This window comes from Nicotiana tabacum, chromosome 16, assembly GCF_000715075.1.
Source record: "Nicotiana tabacum cultivar K326 chromosome 16, ASM71507v2, whole genome shotgun sequence".
Classification (NCBI taxonomy): domain Eukaryota; kingdom Viridiplantae; phylum Streptophyta; class Magnoliopsida; order Solanales; family Solanaceae; genus Nicotiana; species Nicotiana tabacum.
This window is the reverse complement of record NC_134095.1, coordinates 35,047,921-35,069,226: the sequence shown is the minus strand read 5'-3', so window position 1 is coordinate 35,069,226 and position 21,306 is coordinate 35,047,921. Positions and strand designations below refer to the sequence as shown.

The 21,306-nt window shown below is 37.9% G+C and overlaps 1 protein-coding gene across 1 annotated transcript; it reads right to left on the bottom strand.

Moving 5' to 3' along the window:
* Positions 1-1,436: 1,436 nt before the first annotated feature.
* Positions 1,437-2,050, bottom strand: LOC107798044 (uncharacterized). Its single transcript, XM_016620969.2, has 2 exons — positions 1,622-2,050; positions 1,437-1,562 (listed from the first exon to the last, which is right to left on the bottom strand). Exons 1-2 carry the CDS (start codon positions 2,048-2,050, stop codon positions 1,437-1,439), a joined length of 555 nt encoding a protein of 184 aa, XP_016476455.2.
* Between the last annotated feature and the right edge of the window lie 19,256 nt (positions 2,051-21,306).

Genomic DNA, 21,306 nt, shown 5'->3' with positions numbered 1-21,306 from the left:
TTCTAATACTAATGATTATATAAGTAATATTGAGCTTAAGTAAGAAGAAATAATGAACCAAATCAATGCTGTCGAAACATTAGGGCCGGGCCTCGAGCTCGTCTACACAGGAATCTCGGGGTAAGCTAAGACCAGTAAAGTATGAACAATAAAGTAAAGGCAATAAAGCTGAAGAATAATTGATGAGCACGTTAAACAAGAGAAGAATAAGAATGTTCTATTGCAATGAATGATCTGATGCCCAAAATGATTGGGGTCCCCTTTATATAGGAGGGGAAAACCCCCCGGCATAGTACCTTGCTCATAAAGGTAAAAAATCCTGTTGGTACAGGTGTATAACGGTCTAGTACGAACCTGTACCATTTCGTACAAACCTTATCCTTTAATTAATGCCCTAATCCACGTGTTCCTGAGAAATTCCCGCTCTTTCTTGATTGACTTCGAGATTATGCTGCCCTCGATTCGGTTCGTGCCAGGCATCTGGTCAGCTTCCTCGAGGCAGGTGTCCCTTAGCCTGATGCGACACCTACTTCGAGTTTCCCGGACTCGAGCCCATAATCCGATTTAAGACTTTAAAATCGTGCACTTTAATTTTGACGGCATACAATATACTAGAGCGGGAGCGGTGTGTAGATTCAAATTTGATGCACCTTGAGTCCAAATTTTGCAAAGAAAAGGACACAGCAACTGTTCAGGAATGAGGACAAAACCTATGAAAAAGGCAGAAATGGGAGCCTACTCTAATTGACTTTAATAAAATCAATTCGTTTGGAATATACAACTACTAATATTATTGGCGTTAAGAAGAATTTGAGCACGAATTCGTCAATAAATTCTGTCGGTTGGACTAATCAAACTCAACTACAAATTTTTGTTTAGCCAACTACTCTTCAGAAAATATATCCTTTTCTTTTCTGATTTTAAGGGAAAAGAAAAACGGGAGAGGAGTTCACTGAAATACATAGGAATGAATCAAGAAATCAGCATCATTAACCTTGCTATTTTGGCAGTAGATATTTAAGATCACTTCCACTTCAATAAAAGATGAGAAAACTTAATACATGTCACAGCCTACTCGTATTTGTAGGATAAAATTTAATATTCAACACTTTCATTTTCGGGGATACAAATATAGTTGAATTACTTTTTGTTTATAAAAAATAGTTTCATGACTTAATTTTCTTTTTTGGTTAACAGGGATACTTTATTAACAAAAACTAAGTAGCATTACAATATTCTATCATGGAAGTCCCAATGGGATCGAGTCCATGATTTGTAGAGTTAAAGGAGCTATCAGAAAAACAGAGGTGCCAATTATAGCACAGATATTCCCAAGATTAGCTAATTTATTACAAGAGTTCTCTGAAATAGTTCTAGTAAAGGAGGCCCCCCTTTGATCTGCTAGAAAGTTGGCAGCCACAAAGTGAGGGACGGTATCAAGTTTCACTTGAGTGCTGAAATAGGCAAGCTTGGTACTTTCTGTTGCCAAGAGATGGGCTACTAAATTTGCTTAGCGAAAACTGTGCCTGATGTTCTGGATCTCTAGCTGGAGCGTTAACCACCTGCAAAACTGAACGATTGAGTTATATGTAGGATGATTACTTTGAATCAGTTGTATTACTTCCACCGAGTCTGTTTCCACCTCTAGCGGCTTCAATTTTCTTTCATGGGCAAGCTGCAGTCCTTGCTTTAAAGCAAGAAGTTCGGCGTAAGTATGATTAAGCACATGAGTATGTTCCTGGAAACCAACAATCCAATCTCCGGTGGAATTTCGGATGATACCATCCAAACCACCAATCTTATCATTGCCTTTATAAGCTCCATCTGTATTAAATTTATAAACACCTTGCCTTGGCTTATGCCATTTAACCTTTATGCTCTTTTTGTTGGTCGGGCTAGAGTGATTGTAGGTAAGGAGCTTAAATTCTTGTGCACGGGTAATAACTAGGCTTAGGGAGAGATCTTGTTTGTCATTGTTAAAGTTTTTATTGTTTCTATTGATCCACAGGTTCCAAAGTGCAAACGGAAAAAATTCTAGCCAATCTAACATTAAGAGAGGTATTGGGGTTGAAACTTTTTTACAATATCAATCCAATGGCCCTCCACCAACGTGATTCTAGTATTATTGATACCAATTTCATTCCAAAACCTGTTAGCTATGGGGCAAGAAAGGAATATATGGGTAATGGTTTCTTCAGCACTCTTACACGTTCTATCAATATTGATGTCAATATTATTGAGATAAGTTCTAGTTGGAAGTCTATTATGGTAACAAAGCCGAAGAAAAAAAATGATTTTTTTTTGAGTGTGAAGATGACAAATCCAGTCAAAGTCATTGACAGACCTTTCATGGTTGTCAATAAGACTATATGTGGATTTAGTGGTCAAAATACCATTTGCATTGATGGACCAAATTGGATGATCATGGCAAAGCTCATTATGAGGGATGTTAATGCTTGTAATATAATTTTTTAAATAATCAGGTAATTCGAAAGATATAGAAGAAAGATCCCATGTTGCATCAAACCAAAGATTACGGATATTAAGGCTCTTTTCGCGCAGGGTTAAGGGACCATGAATAATGGTTCAAAGGGGAGGAAGGTTAAGGATCCATCTACGGTTCCAAAAATTTATATTTTTACCATTGCCAATCTCCCAAGTAATAGCCTCCTTGCAGATAGACCAACCTTTGAGAATATTTTTCCAAATAAAGGAGCTATTTGAAGGATTCTTTTTGAAAGAGTATTGCGTAATGAGAGTGTTAGCCCAGAGCGAAATAGGATTAATAAAAAATCTCCAAGCTAAGCCGGTTAACAAGGCCAAATTTTTTGTAGAAGCTTTTACTAGACCTAACCCCCTTGGCGCTTGGGCTTAGTGATGGTTTTCCAGTTAACAAGATGCAACTTTCTCTTAGTAGTAGTAGTTCCCCAAAGGAAGTTCCATTGAATTTTGTCAATGTGATTAAGAATTTTAACTGGCAGATGAATATATTGCATAACATGATTAGGTATGCTAGAGAGAGTAGAGGAGATCAATGTCGATCTGCCTGCCTAAGGCAACTAATTTTCCAGTTGGCTAGCTTGAATCTCATCCTGTCAATAACAAATTGAAAGTCTGATGCTTTAGGGTGTCTATTTAAGATAGGAAATCCAAAATATTTTCCAAAGTTGCTGCAGCTATTAATGCCAAAAAAATTAGAGATTTCAGTTCTAAGGTTATCAGGGCTTTAAGGAGAATATAATTTTTGATTTTGTAGTATTGATTTTCTGCCCTGATAAATTACAGAAAACATTGATGCCTTCTAAAATAGTAAAGCAAGATTTTTTATTGGCTCTGGTCATTGAGTTAAATCATCAGTAAAGAATAAATGTGACAAAGGAGGGCTCCTAGGAGACAACTTAATAGGGTCCCAATTCGCACAATCAACTGCATGATTAATATATCTAGAAAATATTTTCATGCATAGGATAAAAATATAAGGGGACATAGGATCACCTTGTCTAATACCCCTAGTTGGCATAAAGAAAGGAGTTCTAGTCCCATTAACTAGAATGGAAATGTTAGTAGTGATAACACAAGACATAATCAATCTAGTAATATTAGGAGGAAAATTGAAGTAGCGAAGGGTTCTAAAGATGAATGATCATTCCAATCTGTCAAAAGCTTTTTCTAGATCGATTTTGAGAATCATGCCATGATTAGCACCTTTTCGTTTATTAAAGTTGAAAATGACCTCTTGAATAATAATAGAGTTATCACTAGCTCTTCTATTCTTTATGAAACTAGCTTAATAAGGACTGATGAGCTCATCCAAATAGGGCTTTATATGATTAGCAATAATCTTGGTAATGATCTTGTAGATAGTATTACATAGACCTATTGGTCTAAAGTTTTTGAGATCATTTGCATTCGGAATTTTTGGGATAAGGCAGATAAAAGTGTTATTAAGGAATTCAGGAAATTGTTGAGTGTTAAAGATATTTTTACAATAACTAAGCACCGCAGGACCAACAATGGACCAATATTTTTGGTAAAAAAAAGGATAAAACCCGTCTGGTCCAGGAGCTTTAAAGGGTTTAAAAGAGAAGAGAGTGAAAATAATTTCTTGATCAGTAATCGGTCTGTCTAGGTTGTGTAAATTTAATTTGTTGAAGGAACTAATACTAGAGTTGATGCCCTTCCAATTCGAACTAATGTGACTTGTGGTGAAAATATCCGTAAAGAAATTTAATGTATGGTCAACTACCTGAGCGGGGTCTTCAATCCAATTTCCCACATTATTAAAGTGCGTAATTTATTATGCCTACGCCTATTGATGGTGGAGATATGAAAAAATCTAGTATTTGCATCTCCCTCATTGAGCCAATTAATTCTGGATCGAAGCTTCCGAAAATCCTCTTCCATCCTAAGCACATTATTGTACTCATTAACTAGAGTAGATTCAAGCTGATGTAAAAAGGGGCTCGAATTGTACTTGTCGGAGAATTGAATACCATTAAGTCTAGCAAGAAGTCTACGCTTTTTATGAAAGATGTTACCAAAGACTTCGTTGTTCCACCGAGTAACTTCATGCTCAAAATAATTGACTGCTTCTAAGAGATGTTTGTTCCTCCAACATTTGTCCACTATATTGATAAAGTCCGGATGGGAGCACCACATGGTTTCAAGCCTAAAAGGTTTGCTAGTGTTGCTCTTAAAACTAGGGCTTAGTCTAATAAGGAGAGGGTTGTGATCTGAGTAGGTTATGGGGAGATGGTTTACTATGGCATTTGTATAAATAATAAGCCATTCATCATTAACAAAACATCTATCTAATCTCTCCATAATCAGGCCAGTACTTCTTTTCCTATAATTCGACCAGGTATATTTACATCCCTTAAAACCAAGATCTAACAGCTTACACTTGTTAATACAGTTCCAAATCTTGGAGGCTCTAGTATTATTTATAGGGCGTCCTCTGCACTTGTCATCAGACATTAAAACATCATTAAAATCACTTCCGACCAACCATGGACCAACATAAGTCTCATGCAACTTTTCTAAATTATTCCACATAATATTTCTATTATTAATAGTAGTACTGGCATATAAAGCACTAAAAAGCCAAGGTTTTTGATTCGAAAGTACCTTAATCATAGCATGAAGTTCTTGATCCACTCTCGCTACCTCATCTACAATCACCAAGTTATGCATCCACATAATCACTAAGCCACCAGAAGGACCCTCAGCGGGGATTTTGATCATCTTGCTGAAATGAAATTCATGTTGGAGGGGAGCATGGCCACGCATTCTAGTTTCAAGGAGAGTTACCATACAAGGTTTATGAGTCTCTATAATTTCCCTAAAATTTCTACGGAAGTTTGCATTATTCGCACCACGTACATTTCAAATAACAAAGGAGGTTGCTCTATTTCATGACTTAATTTTCGTGCATGCAAGGGAGCGTTTATTTTTAATTTTAAGATACATAATAAAGCACCGAATATGTTTGAATAAACTTGTGTTACACTAATTTGGCATTTAACACGAAAAAACGATATGTCCAATTAAATAATCTCATATCTCATGTCTTAAAATACGACGATGGAAGTGGATCAACGTTTTCCAAATTAGTCTTGCACATCTAAATCTCTAGAGATCAATATAGTAGTTCCTTGATATTTTTCCTTCTATAATTAACTTGAATTATTATTATTCATGAAAATACATGGAAATAAAGGCGAAGTAAAACATCAACAGCAATTATAGAATAGAGGAATCAAATGTCACTACATAATGAAACGGAGATATATTCTATGGGGGAAAATAAGATATTCAAGATTACTTTTTATCTTTCGCCTGATTTTAAGCGATATCAAAACATGAAAATTCAAGTTATATATTTCTCACGTAAAGAAATAACTGGACAAATAAACATGTGCATGTGGACATTAATTTTGGTTGGCTTCAAAGATATAGAAAATAGTCTTCCGACCCTTTTTCTGTTTAAAGGAGACATAAATGGCCATCTATAGTTAGAAATTAGTTGGGCAGCTTTCTAAAATTCGAGTAAAATAATTCTTCACATTTTCGACATAAAATAAAGTGGAAAAATAGTTCATGGCATGTCTCACTAAATTAAATGCTCTAAAACGTCCTTGTCTATGCTTGCAATCTTCCCACACTTTCCTTTTCCTTAAATATCCTTTTTAGTAGGGAAACGAAAACTATTTCTCACCCTTTTTTTTAGTTGCAGAAGAGAATTCTCTTTCTCTCGCTTTCAAAAATGATGCCTGTGAAATTGACTAATGATTAAATCGACAACTAAAGAGTTGTCATAGTAATTAAGGGCTAGACCAAGAGGGGTTAATTAATTAAGGGAATGTGTTATATAAGCTCAATTAGTCCCTTTCGCACCTAGTCTGATTGCTAAGCTCGAAGTTAAAACATATTAATCACTATATCCCAAAAATAAGATATGTTACTAATAGTTAATTCGGCTGAAGCAGATCCAAATATTGAACTAATTTATGGCATAAATCGTTTGTATATCATCTTATGAAAGAATAAGATAGGACAAAAGTAGAAAAGTTTCTGTATATTACTTTCTGTGCAAGGCTCTGTATTTATACAAGTATGTATCACTAAATATGTAAAATCTAGCGTAAATAAATTATAAAAGAAAATGATAAAATCAAATACACTTGCTCTAATTCTATTGGCTAACTAGTAACCTACACAACAGAAAAATATTCCTTTACAATGATATATCACATGTATGAAGCATGTGAAAATCAGCTACACTTATTTAATTTGGACGGTTCAGAATTGATCTATCAATTAAATCATCAACATTCAAGATTGAGCCACGTGTCAAATTCCCTTTCACATTTTATGTTTCTCATTCTTTGTAAACTCCGAACTTAAGTCACCTTTGTCGGGAACACTAGAGTAGTCATCTTCTTTATTGAGCTTTCTTCTTCATTCTTCTTCTGAGATGAACCATGAGAAAAAGCAACATGAGAGTCCATTATCTCAACATCCCCCCTCAAGTTGGAGGGGACGGAAGTAACACCCAACTTGTGAAGAGCAAAATTATGAGCTGGTCGTGAGAGAGATTTGGTGAAAAGATCTGCGAGCTGTGACGAGGAAGGAACGTGTGAGAGTGAAATTAGACCTGAAAGGTACTGTTGCCAGACAAAATGACAGTATTTCACGTGTTTTGTCCATTCGTGGAATACTGAATTTCGGGCAATATGAATTGCCGATTTTCTAGCAGAGAGAACATGAACAGGTAAAGAGGGAGGTACAGAAAAATCCTCAAGTAATCGAGTTAGCCATGTCAACTCAGCAACAACTCGGCGCATGGATCGATCTTCCGCTTTAGAGGACAAAGAAATTGAGGCTTGTTTCTCGGATTTTCATGAGATGGGTGATCTTTCTAGAGTGAAATAGAATCCACTAACATAGCGCCGGGATTCAGGGCAAGAAGCCCAATCGGCATCGCAAAAAGCAACAAGCTTGAGAGAAGGATCTGAGTTTAAAATGATCCCTTGTCCGGGATCTGAATGGAGGTATCTCAGAACTCGAGTAGCTGCCATATAATGAGAAAGTCGAGGACTTTACATGTATTGGCTGAGCTTAAGGATAACAAAGGACAGGTTGGGCCTTGTGTGAGTTAGATAATTCAGCTTCCCAACGAGATGACAGTATACAGTAGGATTGGATATCAAAGGTCCTTCATCAGTGCTGAGCTTTGAAGATGGTTCAAGAGGGGAGGAAACACAAGATGAATTGGAAACATCAAATTCACTCAATAAATCCAAGGTAAATTTCCTTTGACACACAATAATCCCTTGTGCTTCCTTGAGAATTTCCATTCCTAGAAAATAATGCAGATTTCTCAAATCTTTTACTTTGAATTCTGTACTAAGGAATGACTGAAGTTCTGTAATTTCTTGAGAATCACTACCACTAATAAGAATGTCGTCTACGTACACTGCGACAATAGAGGTTAGATTCCCAGTACATTTAAAAAATAAGGAGTAGTCACTCATAGAGGAAGAATAGCCTTTGAAACTTAATGCACCTGCAAACCAAGCATACCACTGTCGTGAAGCTTGCTTTAAGCCATAGAGAGACTTTCTGAGTAGACAGACATGGTTAGGACTTGGGAAAAATATTCTAGAGGGAATTTCATGTAAACTTCCTCTTGTAGAGGGAAATCATCGCTCACATCTAATTGATAGATTGACCAGTTCTTTTTAGCTGCTATTGCCATTAAACATCTGATAGATGTCTCCTCTAACTACTAATATAGCCTTGAATATCTCTATTGAGTCATCTGACTTATGCTTGACTTTATAAACTCATTTTCAAGGCAATGCCTTCTTCCCTTTAGGTAATAGCACCACATCCCAAGTATGGTTCTCTTGTAGAGCTGCAATTTCTGAGTACATGGCCTTTTGCCAACCAAGATGCATAAAGGCTTGAGAATAATTAACAGGCTCTTGTACTTTTGAAATGGACTGCATGATGTGTTAATTATGTTCTGATAAGGCTCCAAAAGAGTAAACATTAGGCTTAGCAGGTTGTGCTAGACAAGAATCAGTAAACTGAGTGAGGAAGATGTTATTACAACTGTAATCTTTGAAATGTCTTGGCCATTGAGTTTCTCTACTAGATCTTCTAGGTACAGGTGGTGTCAAGATATGATCATGAGAGTTTCTCCTAGGTGAATGAGGTCTAGATGTGGTATTGTTTCTCGATGAATGACCAATGTGAGGTGACTGAAAGCTAGCTGGGATTGCAGAAGAAGGGAAACTCTTACTAGTGCTACTAGAACTAGGTGAACTGAAGTTGTGAGGTAATTGATCCTTAGTAGGAATTGGAGAGTCAAGTGAGTCTGCATTTAGTGAAGGGGAAACTGGTGGAGATATAGGGTAAGTAGTATCTGTTGGAGAAAAGATGGGGAATATATGATCTGGAGAGGAGGAAGTAGGATTAGAAACAAAAGGATACCTATCCTCAAAGAAGTGAACATATCTAGATACAACAATCTTCTTAGTATCTAATTCCAACAATTTATATCCCTTTTGTCCTAGAGGATAACCCAAAAATACACAAGCTTTTGCTCTTGGGTCAAATTTACTTCTTCCATTAGATAAGGTAGATACATAACATAGACAACCAAAAGTCTTGAGTTGATTATAGGATGTAGGTTGGTTAAACAACACAGAAAATGTGTCTTCCTTTGAGAACCTTGGAAGGTAACTTGTTAATCAAATAAGTAGCTGTTAGTAAACATTCTCCCCAATAGGCAATAGGAACATGTGATTGAAACAATAGAACTCTTGCAATTTTCAAAATATGTTTGTGTTTCCTTTCAACTATTCCATTTTGTTGAGGGGTTGCTACACAACTTCTTTGGTAAAGAATTCCATGTGAGGAAAGGAAGGCAAATTCTTGACTGCCTCTCCCAAACTCAAATGCATTGTCTGTTCTTAGCTTTTGTACCTTGACTCCAAACTGCCTTTCAATCATGACTAAGAAGTTTTTCAAAACCCCAAATGCATTATTCTTTGTGCTTAACAGAAATATCCAAGTTCCTCTATAGTAATCATCCACAATAGTTAAAAAATACTTATATCCATTATAAGTAGGGACCTTGTAGGGTCCCCAAACATCAACATATATTAATTCAAATGCTTTTTTTATTTTGATTTGACTTAAAAGAAATAGGTATCTAGTTTGTCTAGCTTTAGGACAAACATCACAAAAACATGTAAAATTAGAAGGAAAGAGATAAAACTGAAGTGTTTCGTTGATGAAAAAGGCAAATGGCCTAATCTAATGTGCCAAAGGTTTACATCAGAGATAGCATTTGCAGAAAAAGGAAAAGGTACCGAAATCTGAACAGAATCACTATGCTTAAGAGATGAAGCTATATTTTCTTGATTACTATTCCTAGAGTTGATAGCAGTGGGTTCTAATAGATATAATCCATCTCTTGCTTCACCAAAAACTTGAGCACTCTTTATTAAAGAGGCCTGCAATAGACATTGATTAGAAGAGAATGAGATGATGCAAAGAAACTGTGAACAAAACCTATTAACAAACAACAAATTGTATCTGAATGTAGGTACATAAATAACTCTCTCCAAAACATAGTTAGGAAGAATGGATATCTTTCCTATGTGAGTGAGTGTTATCCTAGAGGAATCGGGAAGGTTAATGTGTAGGGACACAGGAGAGGGGTAAGTGAAATAAAAACATTTGAATCAAAACACATATTTTCAGAGGCCCTTGAATCTATTTTCCTATACTATTTTCAAAAATGTATATACATCTTTAAAACCATGCATGAGCATCAATTGATATCTTTCCTGATTTCTGCATTTTTCTAAGGATTTTATTAATTTATCCTAGTATTTTTTATATAAATAATTACTAATTGCATCACAAATGATTTTATAATAATTTACTGCTTAATTTTTATTATTTATATTTATACTAAGCTTTAATTATTACATGAATAACCACATTTATATTTTTAGGGTTATAATTGCAATAACTTTGCAATAATAGCCCATGTGTGCATAATTACTTTATTTCACCAGAAAATAACTTTTTATATTATTATAATATTAAGTAATTATTTAAAGTCATTTTTATGCACCAAAAATATTTTTTTATCATTTATTATCTATTTTCAAAAATTATTTTATCAATTAATTGAGTATTTAACAAATAGCCTCTTTAAATTTATTTTGATTTCGGACCTAGCCCAAAACATTACCCCCAGCCCAATTAAAATACCCACAGCCCAAATATCCTGACTTATTTCATAAAACCCGTTCAACCCCCAAATCAAATCATGGCAGTTGGTCTCAGAGATCAATAGTCCTGGAAAGAGTTACCATTTTTAATTAATCTCCCATCCCCAAACCCTACTCACTTTCTCCATTCCGCTGCCTCTGTTTCCCTTTTCTCCTTTCTTCTCTCTCAAGCTCTCCCCTAACCCTAGCCGCCGTCACTGGAAAACACCCCGTTCCATGGGATTTCTCTATGATTTCAAGCCCCCGCCGGCCTCTTACCTCTTCTGTTTGTTCGATTTCTTCGTGGTTTGAAGGAATCTCAAAAGACTCAACTTAGAGTCAACCTAAACTCTTTATTTTTGGTGAACTGCCTTGTGTTCATCGCTATGTTTGTGAGTATTGTTATCTTTATGATTATGGCTTGAAACTCCGGTTCTTAACTGGATTTTTCTCATCTCGCTCCATTTTTCAAAACCCTAATCTCTTTCTACGTGAGTCTGTTCAGATCCTTGTAGATCTGAGATGATCTTAAGTTTATCTGGTATTTTTTTTGAAAAACCTTATGTTTTTCCTTATTATTAATCGATTTCAATGTTTTCTAAAACTAGGGTTTCCTCTTAAGTTCTCTGCAAAAATGTTTTAAAGTTTCTAAGTTTTTGAATTTGATTATGTTTACTAGTTCTACTATTTTTTCATGCCTATGTTCTAATCCCTTGTTTGTTTAATTATTTCACTGTTCGCTTCAATATTTGCCCGTTATTCTTTGTCCTGTCAATTAGTTCAGAGGATAATTAATTTTAATAGCCTAATTAGGGCTTGTAATCATATTTTTCTGTTGAAATTAGTACTTCTCTGTGATTTTTAACTATTTTTCTTATTTATGACTCCTAATTGGTACTACTTGCCTTAATTAGTTTATTAGTCTAATTTCTAGGTTTTGATTTACTCTAACCGACTTATAAATGGCATATGACTTATTTCCTGCCTTATTTGAATCCCAATCTGGGGCCGGTAATTGATTCCCCTTATTTTAAGGTGTCTTTCCCGGATTCTGTTTGCACTAATTAGTTGGGTTTAGCCCCAATTAACTACTGATTTTTATTTGTATACCTTATTTATGAACTCTATTATTCTTTGCCTTATTTGTTTTACCTTGCTAAGTGCTACATAAACCCCATTCTGATTTCTTTCAAACACACGAGCACACTCAGAAAGATACAAAAACACACACACAAACTCTTATTCACACACACACTCTCCATTGTAATTCTTTCTGTTACTTGTGTTTGCTGCACTGTCTAGCCGGTTGAAAGCCAAGGCTAGACTATTGGATTCAACTTGCCTTCACCTTCTTGTTTGCTATCTCTTAACTGGTATGCCCCTATTTCTGTTATCATAATCTCTTCTATGTGCTACATGTCTCTGTATACTTCTGCTTTGATACTTGTCTCCTAGCCATCTCCTTCTCAACTACTATGCTTCAGTTCCCTTTCTCTATGGCTTATATGATTAGTTCACTCTGAACCTCAACATGTGCATGTTTATTATATGCTTCTTGTTTATTTAACTAGTATGCTTTAGTCTTGTTACCTCTTTGTCCCATGTGGCTGTGTGGTTAGTGTTCCAACATGCTTCTGTTCTGCCCTATGTTTCTCTTAATCGTCATGACTTAAGTTCTGTCCTGTTGTATATGATAGCATGTCCCTGTTTTGCCCATTATACTGGTTTACTCATTCTGAAACTAGCATGTATAATTCCTACTGCCCCACTCTGTTCTGTATGGTAGTTTGATTAGCCATTTTGATTTCAGCACGTGTCTCTGTTTAATACATGTCTATATGCTTACCTAGTAATAGTTAAGGGACTATGTCAATTCCAACCACGTGAAGCCTTATTTGACTTCATTGTGACTCTGGTTTGTCTATGATTCCAGTGTCTCTGGTGATTGTAACTATTGGAATTCATATCTGGACTCAATCTGTTAAATGTGGTTCTGTTTGTAGTTTTTGATCTTGCGACCTGTTTCTATTCACTTCTAAAAATCCAAATTGTTTTTTCCTAAAACTATCTCCTACTTTCATATACTATTTTCAACTCCTACTCTTAGATATCTAGGGTCCTGCCCCTCCAATGTGAGCACTGCCTAGGAGTCGATGGAACTCCTCCGATTTCTGACACACTGGGGCTGGCATTTCCAAACTTGTTTACAAAAACTACTTCTTTGAAAAGGTTCTAGTGTGAGCATTGCCCAGGGTCCCTGAGGCTCTTGGGAACTTTGACACACCAGAAGCCCATTTGATGTATTATGGACTAACTGTTGGACTCCAGATTTGATTGAAGGCCTGACTTCCAGGTTTACTTTTGGGCTTGTCAAGGCTCCCTATAGTATAGTAATTTCATTATATGATTCATTTGTTTTGGTCTGTAATAATAATTCTTGTAAAAACAAATATGGGGTTATTAGTAAAGCTGGGAGGGATTTTTATATATCTTTGTTGGGATCGGGTAGAAATCATGCCTATAGGATTGTTGTGATTATTTATATGCATTAGAAACCATGCCTATAGGCCTTATCTTCATATTTGTCCTGAATTTCTACTTTACATCCTAGAAATCCATTTATAGGACGTTTATCAATTATGTATCAAAATTCATGTTCATGCATATTCTCAAGTTTCAATGTGCATTAGAAACCATGACGATAGGATCTTTTTTGGGAATTATCAACTCATATAACATTCTACTCACTTAGATATCATGTCCATAGGAAATCATGTTTGAAATTAGCATGAATACTAAGATATCATGTCCATAGGAAATCATATTTAAAATCAGTTTTGACAACTTAGATATCATGCCTATAGGGAACGTGTATAAAATCAATTTCTATGCCGTGAAATAATGTTTGTAATCAGTTTAAGCACCTAGAAATCATGCCCATAGGGTCCAAAAGATAAAAATCCGCATGTTTAAATCAATCGCTGGTTAATAATTGCGTGCTAATTAACATTTATATACCATGTCTATAGGATTCTGCCCGGTTATCACCTAGGCAAGCCTGTAGGACAATTAAAACTGTGTTTGTTTGACTGCTTATAAACGGGCCCAGCTTCAGTACGTGATAAAAATTAGTAGGCAAACTGATAAATATTCACTGCCTCGCCTTAATAAAATTGCTGTATATTCCGTGCTCATTTAGATATCCTGCCTATAGGACCCTAATCATTTTAAAACTGCTTGTTTGAATAACGTGCATTTGTTTGTCTATTTGTGGAGGTAAATATGAGTCCCCTTAAGTGATCTTTTATGTGACAGTCCTACTTGTTTTGTTTGTCGCTTAGTTTTCTCCTTTTAAGCACCATAGGTGAGTCTAGAACCACCTTAAATAGAGGTCCTAAACACCTCTAGGGCCACAGGTAAGGGATGAGTAGTGCACACATATGATACATATTCGATGCTGTTAGAACGCTAAGGTAATAATTAAAGGGAGGGTGATTGGGTATTAAAAGGAAATGATGACTTGTGCGCTAATGCTATATGTAGCACCCCAATTTGGGGACGATTACCAAGTATTGCGCAGAAGTGATCCTATAGGCTAAAAAACCTAGGACCTCCTTTACTTCTTGTTTTTAAAAGTAATATCTGTTTGTTTATCTTTTTATAAGACCAATTCGCTTAAACTAAGTTTGTCCGGGACCCACCATTGTGGACATCGAGGTGTGCCTAACACTTTCCCCTCAAGGTAATTTCGAGCCCTTACCCAATCTCTGATAATGTAAACTAGTTCATGAGTTAATTGTTCTAGGTACCCCAACGCAGCTTAATATGTTAGGTGGCGACTCTTCAAATCTCATACCCAATTTCCAAAAGGAAAGGAGTTGTCCCCAAAATGTCAAAACCCGGACTCCGCGAGGAAAAAGAGGGCGCGATAGCATGGCGACTCTGCTGGGGATATTTTTAGGCTCTTACCATAACAAACTTGTTTTTGTGAATTAGTATTAAGCATGCTTTATTCCGTTAATACATGTGCACCCTTTCCCTTTCCCCCTTATTTGGATTTAATTGCCTATTTTTCAAGCATTTATGGTTTCCCTTATTACAGAAACTGACTTGTCTCCTTGTTTTCTTTCTTAAATGTCTTTCAATTATTAAATACTGCATTTATCATTTTTAACGTGAAAATACGTGACAACATGCTATTTATTGTTGCATAAATCATGCTCAACATCATATTCCACTCGTGCATAATCAATCCAATAGTAACACTTGATGAGTGTTTGCGTCCTTCCTATATATCACCCTTTAAATTTGGAAAGGCGTATTTGTGGTAAAACTAGTCGATCAGCGGTGCAGTTGATGGTTCCGTACCTTTCCCCCTCAAGTTGTTCACTTGAGGGTACCACTCTAGACCTCTCTACAAACCTTACTTTGATTAATTATACATGCATCATGGTCAAACCTAGCCGGGTTAATATGCTGTCTACATAATAACCCTTTAAGACAAGCCTCGTCCAAAAGTCCATCAGGTTTTCCATAATCCCAACGGGCGCAACCACGATTGTGTGCATTAATTTTGGAGAAATAAGTGCCAATATGCTAATCATTGTTGTATAAATAGTCGGATCTGGAAGGGGAAAGAGCCTAACCATATTTGTTTTGCAGAAAATGAGGCACGAAGTCCCCAGGTTCGGCATGGTCCGTAACATACCACAACTGTTGCTAGATTGGTGGGAGGATCTTCCATCAAGTGATAAGAATCATGTGAAATGGGTCTTGGGAAATTTGCCTTCTTTATTAGACCTCCAACCGAACAACATGTTAATCGAAGCTGACACAATGTTCTGGGACAAAGAAAGAGCTGTGTTTTGCTTTGGAAACATAGAAATGACCCTCTCTGGGAAGAAATAAGGGGATTCGCTGGGCTACCTTGGGATAGTCCTGGTTTATTGGTGTCGGAAAACCGCTCTACTAATGGGTTTCTGAAGATGATGGGATTAAAGAAGAATGATGACTTGGAGTGCCTGAAGAATTCCTACATACCCTTTGACTTCCTCTATGAATGATATGGTCATAGCAGATCTTATCGTATATTCGATGACGAATTCTCCCTCACTTTCTTGGGTTGGATCCACCGTAGGGTTTTTGTGTTCATTGTCTGTTTCTTGGGTATGTTAGTGTTCCCGATCCAAGGGGATAGAATCCACACCAGACTGGACATGGTAGCCAAAATCTTTATGGATAGGATCGAGGGGCAAACATATACCATTGTCCCTATGATCATAGCAGACATATACCGAGCCTTAGAGCGCTGTCAGAAGGGATACAAATACTTCGAAAGTTGTAATCTGCTTTTACAAGTTTGGTTGTTAGAGCATCTCCAAAAAGGTCAATACCATCAAGAGCTTCCACAAAGGATGTGGAATGACCACATAGCTTTCCATCATCCTAAGAGAATGACCTATATCCTAGACAGGTTTGCTCAACCCGAGAATGTTGTAGGATGGGCGCAGTTTTTCAGCAATTTGACTGAGGATCAGGTTCAATGGATGTTCGAGTGGTTCCCTGCCAATGAGTTCATCATCAGATCTAGGGATGTTCCACACTTGGTACTCTTCGGGTTGAGGGGCATATACCCTTATGCTCCCACCATAGTTATGAGACAGGCAGCCAGGAAGTAGGTCATACTGCGAGTTGCTAAAATGAGTCACTACAAGGCAGATTTTCAGGATGACGACGTCCCATACAAATGTGAAGCTCAGCATATGTGGCATTTGAAAGTTATCATGGAAAAGGATACCATCAAGCCAGATCGATATCATGCTGGTCATGTGTACTTTTACCCATAATGCTTAGAGGATAACATAGCAGGAATATTCGAGCCAAGGGTTGGTCCAGGAAATAGAGTCATAGATGAAGTTGCCGAGGTACAAGTGAAGTACAACAAACTGCGTAAGAGTTCACGAGTCCGAGGCCGAGCACATGGAGCGACACAAGACCGATATGGAACTAATTAATGAATGGAGGGAGATGGCTGTTAAATCAAGCGAAAGGCTGGAGTATCTAGAGTATAGTCTGATGGAATTGGAGGGAAAAATAAGGAAGAGAGTCTCTGATTGCCAGAACACTGAAGGAAGCGAAGGAGGATATTTAGCAAAGGCATACCTACTGTTGAACCTGCGCGAACTGGGAAATTTGATTGACGAAACCAAAAACATCCAGCCTGGAGAAGGTCCTTCTGGGACCAAGTAGATTAGATTTATTTACTTTTTCAAATGTAATAAGGCCAAGTGCCATTAGTGATTTATCTTATTTAGTGTCATTTTAGGTTCATCTATTTTTACATTAATGAAATGAGGCAATTATTGGCACTGAAATTCTCCAAATCTATTTGTCGCTAGGCCTACCTCGGGCACAATGAGGCTCCCAAATTAGGACACGAATTTACATTCCCACAATATGTGTTTAAATACTGCAAACACTTTCAGAATCATTACTGACTTGTTTGCCTTTTGTTTTTCTTTATTTATATTCTCATCCCCTAAGGTTGGTTCGCACATACTGGCATCATCAGCATATCGCACCAGATCTAGAGGCCTTCCAACACCTCCTCCTCCGAGTAATCTGAAAAGTAGAGGAAAAGCTAAGATGGATGATTTGAGTGGTATCCGAAAAAAATGCTGAGAATATTGAAACTTCAGATGGTCAGAGTACTCTGGCCCAGTATGATTTGGTCCTACGATTAGAGCAAAAAATACTGGAGTTACAAGGAGAACTTGAGCAGGTTCGCAACTTGGTAAACCTCTCCCTCACTCTAAACGTCCCAGACGTTAACCAACAAAATGCTCAAAACCCAGCACCTCCTCAAAATACGCCAAACCAGCATCCACAAAATCCTCCCGTACCCCATCAATATGCCACACCACCTCAAAATCCTAATCCTCTACCGGTACCAACTCCTCCACAACACCATCATCAACCAACACAGTACCCACAAACCACTACCTATCACACTCCTCAGAATACATCACAACCTATTTTCGATCCTCAAAACTCGACCAACGACCACCACTACACCCAAATCCTTAGCACCCACCAAAACAACCCCATATACATAGAGACCCTACCTCACTCTACTCAATCAATCTCATATACACTAGAATCCGCTGAGAAGGACCTACTCATCAAGAACATGGCCGAGGAGCTCAAGAAGTTGACAAGTCACGTTCAGGGTGTTGAAGGAGGTAAAGGGATAGAAGGTCTGAACTATGAGAATTTGTGCATACAACCAGATGTGGAACTATCAGAGGGTTACAAACCTCTCAAGTTCGAAATGTTTGATGGAATGGGTGATCCCAAGGTTCATTTGAGAACTTATTATGACAAGCTCGTGGGGGTCAGAAAAGATGAAAGGATTCGAATGAAGCTCTTCATGAGAAGTCTTACCGGAGATGCCCTGTCCTGGTACATAAGCCGGAATCCTAAGAAATGGGCCAATTGGGTGAGCATGGCATCAGAATTTATGGACCGGTTTAGGTTCAATACGGAGAATGCACCAGATGTCTTCTATATCCAGAACCTAAAGAAGAGGCCAACTGAGACTTTCCTCGAGTATGCTACTCGATGGAGGTCAGAAGCAGCCAAGGTCAGACCAGCATTAGATGAGGAACAGATGAAAAAGTTCTTTGTCTGGCACAGGACCCACATTATTATGAAAGTCTAATGGTTATTGAGAATCATAAGTTCTTTGATATCATCAAACTCGGAGAAAGGATTGAAGAGGGCATTAAAAGGGGGATAGTGACAAATTTTGAAGCATTGCAGGCCACGAACAAAGCATTGCAATCAGGTGGCATATCAAAGAAGAAAGAAGTAGGGGCAATAATGGTGGCCCAAGGCCCAAAATCTCTACTCACATACCAAACACCTCCACCTACATACCAACCTTCACCTCCCAGATACTCTCAACCCGCCACCGCCTATCACACTTATAACACCCAGCCAGCCTACTATCATTCACCTCCAGCTCATCCAAATTACTTGAAACACCGACCTAATTTTTATCGCAAACCATCCAAACACTACACTGCCATTACTGAACCCATCGACCATCTGTACAAAAGATTGAAGGCTGCTGGTTATGTCACGCCTATTCCCGCTGTGGCAATGGATAATTCATCTCAATGGGTCAACCCGAATAAAACATGTGCATATCATTCCGGTATGAAGGGGCACACCATTGACGAGTGTCGGACATGAAGGATAAGATTCAGACATTAATTGATAACAAGCTTATACAGGAGAAGGAAGATATACCCAACGTCTGCAACAATCCTCTTCCAGATCATAGGGGCGAAGGGATCAATGTGATAGAAACTGACGAGGAGTAGGATCCCGAGGGATTAATTGGACTTATCAAAGAGGGCAACGATCCTAAGAAGCCCACTGTCACTCTCAATCCTATTGTGGTCCAGGTACAACCGCCAGTTGAGGTTGAGTAACCGCATCGGTTCCATTTGAGGTATAAGTAACATCACCTGCAGCCACACCTGTTCCATTTGAGGTAGAAGTGGCCACACCTTTCACAGTGACAATAGCAACCATTCCTTGGGATTTTGTTGCCGAATCTAGGCGATTATGTTGTCGAAGCTAGGCGAAAAGGAAAAGCAAAGATGGAAGAATCTGGTACCGCACAGGGAATGACCAGAACTGAAAGGATCTATACATCCAAGAATTTAGGAGGATCAAGAAAGGAGGCTGCTACCAAACAACTTGTCATTGAAACTGGAGCGGATGATCTTTGGAGGAAAGTACAGGCAAGGGAATACTCTATTGTCGATCATTTAAACAAGACCCCCGCCCAGATATCCATCCTGTCACTATTGCAAAATTCAGAGGTGCATAAGAATGCTCTGATGAAGGTGTTGAATGAAGCTTTTGTGCCCAACAATATCACCAGTGGAAAGATGGCCAACATGGTAGGGCAAGTACTAGAGAGTCACAAGATCACCTTCCACGAGGATGAACTACTGCCTGAAGGGTTAGGTCACAACAGGGCACTACATATCACGGTACAGTTTGAAGACAAATTCATTGCCAGGGTCCTAATAGATCGGGGTTCTAGCCTCAACATTTGCCCATTGACTACTCTGAAAAGGTTGGGCAAAGATTTCCATGAGAAACGGGCAGGAAGTATGAACGTGAAAGCATTTGATGGGTCTCAAAGGGCCACAATTGGGGAGATTAGTCTTTGTCTACAGATGGGGCCAACTTGGTTCGATGTTGAGTTCCAAGTACTAGACATATCAACTACATACAATCTTCTATTGGGTCGACCTTGGATACATGCCGCTGGAGCCGTGGCTTCCACGCTACACCAGGCCGTGGAGTTTGAATGGAACCATGAGGAGGTAATCATTCACGGAGATGGAAGTAACCCCATTTACACCAATCAAACTATCCCGGTTATCGAGAATAGAAAAAGGCTGGGTGGAGAAACTTATCACCACATTGAATATGTCAACGCAATTGAGAAGGACAAGTGGGAGTAACAAAATAGAAAGCATACTAGCATGGTCTGGATTTGAACCCGGCAAAGGGCTTGGGAAGGAACTCCAGGGCATTACCAAACCGATACCATTGAAACGTCACGGCACAACTTTCGGGCTGGGTTATCCATACACCTAGCAAGAATATGATGATTGGTCGCCTCCATGGCGTGGTCCTTATTACCCTCTCGAGCAGCCGGTACCACACCTAAGTTAGAATTTTCACCAGGTCGATACAATATGGGGATCTGCAGAGGAAGAAGCTTTGGCTGGGTTGAGAAACTTGTTCCTGGAAGACGAGAATATGGATTGAAATGTGATAATTAAGGAGGAAGAGGAGGAAGGCCTCACCATTCAGACTGTAGATAAGGAAGTTGTTCTCAAGAATTGGACTGCCACACCATCCCGGGCCCGCCGAGTTCCTGGGTATCTTGGCAATTAGCCTGTATTATTTTAATAGCCATGCTAGGCGTTTCAGATATTTTCAGTAGTTTTGTTTTAAAGACGCATTTTGTTTCAAAATAATTGCTCGAGTCATCGAGCCGTATCTGTTTTGGATATTTTCAAAATTAATTAACGCATTGCTATTTAGTATTCATATATCTTTCACATTTTTCTTCTACAATGTTATTATTACTTTTTCTGATGAATCGATGACTGTGAAATGTAATGAGACAACGCAATATAAGGATAGTGACTCAGAAGAAGAAGATGAAATACCTGAGGAAGTTGTCAGGAAAGTTGAGAACTTTGAGAACAAACCTAAGTCCAACCTAGACAAAATCGAAGCAATCAATTTGGGAGACGCCAAAACCGTCAAGGAGACTCCATAAGCATTAACTTATCACCGCTAAAGAAGGAAGAGTACATTCATTTCCTGATGGAATATGAGGATATCTTTGCATGGTCATATGATGACATGACTGGTCTGAGCATATCCATAGTGGCTCATAAGTTGCCTACGA

Coding starts and splice junctions, on each gene's coding strand:
- LOC107798044 (XM_016620969.2), bottom strand. CDS start 2,050: ATGTTAGATTGGCTAGAATTTTTTCCGTTTGCACTTTGGAACCTGTGG. Junction 1,563..1,621: donor TGGAAACAGACTCGGTGGAA/GTAATACAACTG, acceptor TCAGTTTTGCAG/GTGGTTAACGCTCCAGCTAG.